The 5,409-nt window shown below is 48.9% G+C and overlaps 1 protein-coding gene across 1 annotated transcript in view; it reads right to left on the bottom strand.

The window, feature by feature from the left end:
• MAVS (mitochondrial antiviral signaling protein) overlaps positions 1-5,409 on the bottom strand; it is a 25,353-nt gene that overhangs the window by 13,982 nt on the left and 5,962 nt on the right. Inside the window, exons 2-3 of the mRNA XM_006163972.1 lie at positions 4,404-4,589; positions 3,286-3,460 (exon numbers count right to left, since the gene is read on the bottom strand). Coding sequence (XP_006164034.1) covers positions 3,286-3,460; positions 4,404-4,526 — 298 coding nt within the window. The 5' untranslated portion in view covers positions 4,527-4,589. The remainder of the gene's footprint in view (positions 1-3,285; positions 3,461-4,403; positions 4,590-5,409) is intronic.

Raw genomic sequence — 5,409 nt, 5'->3', positions numbered from 1 at the left:
AATAAAATTAAATAATTTTTAAAAATTCTATGTATAAAGAGAAGGACCACATGTGGCCACCCTCAGTTCAAAGCCTGGTCCCTACAGCTTTAATGTCAGGAATGTCATGGGTGTGCCCAAAATTCCAAAGGAAAGAAGAAATTGAGGAAAAAGAATTAAGGCACGACCATGTCGCATTGAAGTTCACGCTCTCTCTCACTCTCTCGTGAACACATATACCCTCTAGCAGTACAAAAAAAATGTTTTTAATAAAACAAAGAGAATAAATGAAATTTTGTACTTCAAATTACAATTGGGAACCAGCAGTTAGTGTAATGGCTATGTCGCTGGACTCCCACGTAGTCGACCGCAGTTCGCGTCCCGGACTCGGTGGCTTAAAACTCACACCAGGCGCATGTGCGTGCCTGCCCAAAATCCCGAGAGGAGAATGGAGGAGAAGGGATTGCGGCGTGACCATCCCCCCTGGGGGGTGATTTTTCACTTTCTGTCTCTCTGTCTCTCTCTGTCTGGCGAGCGCACGCACCCTATAGCGAAAAAACCTTTCCAAAAAGAAAAAAAAAATTACAATTTTAATTATGAAGATTATGGGAGCTTATGAAATGATTATAATGCAAAGTCATGAATGTGATAACATTTACTGAAGTTCTATCGGGTGTCTGGAAGTTCAGTAAAAGTTGGGAATAAAATGGACAAGTGGTAGAACCCGCAGATGGCATAATAGCTACATCGCTGGATTCCCATGTAGTCAACCATGGTTCGAGTCTCAACACACTTGGCGCATGTGCATGTGAGCCCAAGATCCCTAGGGGAGAATGGAGGAGAAGAGATTGCGGCATAGCCATCCCCCTGGGGAGTGATTTCTTGCTTTCTGTCTCTCTGTCTTTCTGACAAGCACACGTGCCCTATAGCAAATACTTCTCAAAAAAAAAAAAAAAGAACAAATGGTAAACAATGGGGTGCCAGCCCACTGGGAACTCAGGTCAACAGAGATTTCAGGAACTCATGATATTGAAGAAATGTTGAAACATAACATGTACTATGTACTTGTCAATCTTTGGAAGTGGTCCCTTGATCTTTCATCAAAATTATTTTCAAGTTATAAATAATACAACAACATTGACAATGTCATTTCTCAGAATAGAACAAATTAATAACAACAGATTAAAATAGCAACAGATTACCATGTGATAAAAGGTAAGTATAATGGGCCAGCAGGTGACAGGGTGGGTGGTTAAAGTGCTAGACTCCTACATGGATGACCATGGTTCAAGTCCTGGGCCTGGTGGCTTGCTATCTCTCTCTCTTTCTATTTCTCTCTCTGTCTTTCTCTGGTGAGCACATATGCCCTATACCAAATTTTAAAAATAATAATAATAAATAAAAATTAACTAAAAAAAAAGGTAAGCATACTTTTTATAATCTGCAAGAGTACAGTCAGTAAAAAATGACTTAAGGGACCAGCAGGTGGTGTGGAGGTTAAGGCTCTGGGCTCCAACATAGCCGACCATGGCTCAAGTCCTGGACCTGGCAGCTTACTTTCTCATTTTCTCTTTCTCTCGCTCTCATCAAATTGAAAAAATAAATAAATAAATAAAATCAAATAATTCTTTGAAAAATGATTTAAAAGTTTGCATTTCAATTCGGATCAGTAATTGTAGTCATAAACATGCCATAAGCCAGGGGTCAGCAGGTGGCATTGTAGTTAAAGTACTGACTAGATTCCCATAAGAAGAGAGACAGAGAGGGAGGAAGTGATAAATCACTCCCCAGTGGGGATGGCCACACCATAATCCCTTCTTCACTCTCCTCTCAGGATTTGGGCACACACACACATGCCCAGAGCGATTTTCTTTCTTTCTTTTTTTTCTTTTTTCTTTTTATTTTTTTGGAGAAGTTTTTGCTATAGGGTGCATGAGCTTGCCAGAAAGACAGAGAGAGACAGAGAAATAGAAAGTGAGAAATCACCCCCCAGGGGGGATGGCTACACCGCAATCCCTTCTCCATTCTCCTCTCGGGATCTCGGGCACATACGCACACATGCCTGGCGTGAGTTTAAGCCACCGGGTCCAGGACTCAAACTGCAGTCAACTACATGGGAGTTCAGGGACATAGCCATTACACTAACTGCTGGTCCTCAGAGTGATTTTCAAGCTGTCTGGTCCAGGACTTGAATTGCAGTTGACTTTGTGGGAGTCCAGCCCCTTAATCACCACACCACTGCTGGCACCCCCAAAATATATATTTTTTAATGAAGCAAGAAGAGGGAATCAGGGTGCCCCCAGGATGGGAGTGGCCTGAATACTGTTAGGCCCCTAACTGCTGCCCTTAGCTCCCAAAGCTGTCCTGATATGGGATCTGCTCCCCGCAGAAGAGAAGCAGAGCAGGGGAGGGGGCTGGAGTGGAGCGGGGGGTGTTGAAAGGAGGTAGTGAGGCGGGAGGGCAGAGTGCGTGGGGCTCAGGGACCCCTCATCATCCAGACTGCACTGATGTTACCTCCTCTCCCCGGAGATTCCGGGACCCAGTGGCTTTCTCTCTTCATGGCTGTCAGCCCTCATACTGCCTCCTCAGCCTCTCCCCTTTGCCCCCACGCCCCACCTGGTTATGGTGGTTCAAATCCCCTGCCCGGTCAGCTTGAAACCTGCCAGGTGTGTGCGCGAGTTCCAAGATCCTGTGGGCTGGAGGGCTGGAGGAGGCAATGGCGGCATGACCAGCCCCTGTGGAGAGCACTCGTCCCACTCCGTCTCTCTCACGTGCACACGCACTTGCTCTACCATGGATGAAGAAAAGAGTAAATAGAGCTGTCCTATGGGGTCCGATGGTGGCATAGCAGCGACACAATGTTCTGGGAGGTGGACCCACATGGGAGGGTTCTGGGTTCATGCCCAGAGACTCCCTGAGTACAGGGGACACGGAGTATGTAAATAATTAGGGGCAGAGGCCTGGAGAGCGGGAGACAGGAGACAGGAGAGGAAATGAGACAAATGCTACCGCCCCAGGAGTCAGAGGCGGTGCTGAGGCCCAGCTAAGCTCTCCACCGCATCCTCCCGTGGCATGTGGCCACCACAGCCCGGCACGGTAGGCACAGCCATTAGCTCCCTTTTACAGAGGAGACAACCGAGGCTCAGGGAAACCGAAGGACTTGAGAAAAGGGGCACAGCTAGTAAGTGGCTCAGCCAGAAGCTACATCCAGGTTTGCCCCTCATTCCAGAGGGGTGACAGGGAGGGTGGCAGCAAAGGCAGGAGGCCGGGGAAAGGAGAGGTCAGGGGAAGCAGGCAGGGGCTCACGTGGCAGGTAGGTCTGGTAGACACGGGTCACTTCCTCGGCGAGGTCAGACAGTTCGCAGGAATTCAGGGCTTCCGTGAGCGAGCCCACCCAGCCAGTACGGCGCTGAAGGATGTTGAAGAGATCCCAGAGGGTGTCCCGGTTCCCCAGGCGCGTGTAGGAGGCCCGTAGGCGGTCCTGGAAGATAGCAGCACCGGGGTCCTGCTCGAGCCAGGTGGCCCAGCCCTCTCCCACCCAGAAGGACGCAGAACCTGTGGAGCTGCAGAGAGAGGCAGCCACCTGGACTGCCAGGGAGGAAGAACAATCAGCACTGACCCTAAAGGGAGCTACCGGAAACGACGTCACTTCGGCCGCTGTTAAGGGCTTCGCATGAATTGCATGAACCATCTTATCTACTGCTCTTATTATATCCCTATTTTCCTGATGAGGAAACTGACGTTTAGCAGAAGCAAAGTAGTAAAGATCTGTCAGCAGGGAGGCAGGAAGCCAAACCCAGTTAGTCTAATCAAAAGCCTTGGGCTTCTATAGCCTCTGGGGCAAAAAGAAAGGTTTAGTTTAGCGGGAAGCAAAAATAAGATGGACAAAAGAGGAGACGGGAGGTGCAACGGTAAGAAACAAGGACCTGAGAATACTGGGCAGATTCTGGGGAGGTGATGGCAGTGGCAGAGACTTTATATCTCCTGGAATTAAAACAATAAAATAAAACAAAATATAAATAAAAACCAGCAACCAGATAGCAGAAATAAAAGTCCGCAGATGATATTTACCACAAAAGTCGGCGATGGGTCAGAAGATAGTGTGGTGGTTAAGGACAGGGACAGGGTCCCGCCACAAGGAGGATGGAATCAAAACTGAGCAGGACAAGGACAAGAGAGAAGGTTCCCCCAGAAGGAGGCGAGAGGCCAGGAAGTATTTCTGAGCACTACCCAGAAACAACGCAAGAGGGAGCTCGGCGAGGTGAGCAAAGCCACTCTGAGCCACACTTGAGCTAAGTTAGGGAAGCGGCCAGGATGCAGAGCAAGAGCCAGGACCAGGTTAGGAGGGGAGAACTAGGCTGGGCCTGAGCCTTGAATTCCACAGCCCTGCCCCCTGCAGTGGCCCCGTCAGTTCCCTGGCTCACCTGGTCACTTGCTGTGAGGCAGGACAGGTAGGGCAAAATCTCCAGCACATCCACACGGCAAAAGTTGCTGTGATGGTGGCAGATATACTTATAGGTCTTGTTCTCGGCAAATGACATCGCCATTCAGGTTCTGGAGAGAGAGGGCTCTGGGCCGGTGAAGGGTGGATGGACTGAGCTTGGCAAAGACTGGAAGAAAAGAGATCACACACGGCAACAGGGTGGGTTGTGGCCTGGACAGAAGGCCATTCTTTCTCAGCTTCCGGGAATGTTCGCGTTTTTCTTTTATCTTCAACTTCATTTAACATTTGATTTTATTGTTGCCCAGGTCCCAGAGGAGCTCGAAGAACTTGTTTAAAAAATAAAATGATCGGGGGCCAGCAGTTAGCATAATGGCTATGTTGCTGGACTACCATGTAGTCAACTGCAGTTTGAGTCCCAGACCCGGTAGCTTGAAACTCACGCTGGGCACGTGTGCATGCATGCTCAAGATACCAAGTGGAGAATGGAAAAGAAGGGATTGCGGTGTGGCCATCCCCTCTGGGGTGTGATTTCTTGCTTTCTGTTTTTCTGTCTCTGTCTGTCTGGCAAGTGCATGTGTCCTACAGCAAAAACCTCTCCCCCCCAAAAAAAAAAGAAATGATGGTGTATGGTGGGACCAGCAGGTGGCATGGTGGTTAAGGGCGTTGCACTCCCACATGCTTGACTGTGGTTTGAGTCCCAGACCAAGCGGCTTGCTTTCTCACTTTCTCTTCTCTCTCTCACTCTGTCCCTCTCTAGTCAAACAAATAAATGAATAAAGTAATAAAATAATTATTTGGGGAACCAGCAGTTAGCGTAATGGCTATGTCACTGGACTCCCATGTAGTCGACCGCGGTTCACGTCCCGGATCCGGTGGCTTAAAACTCACACCGGGCGCATGTGCGTGCGTGCCCAAGATCCCAAGAGGAGAATGGAGGAGAAGGGATTGCGGCGTGACCATCCCCCCTGGGGGGTGATTTCTTGCTT

The sequence above is a fragment of the Tupaia chinensis genome, unplaced genomic scaffold (genome assembly GCF_000334495.1).
Source record: "Tupaia chinensis unplaced genomic scaffold, TupChi_1.0 Scaffold143574_1, whole genome shotgun sequence".
NCBI lineage: Eukaryota > Metazoa > Chordata > Mammalia > Scandentia > Tupaiidae > Tupaia > Tupaia belangeri.
Note: the sequence above shows the minus strand (reverse complement) of the source record. Positions and strands in the feature narration are given on the sequence as shown.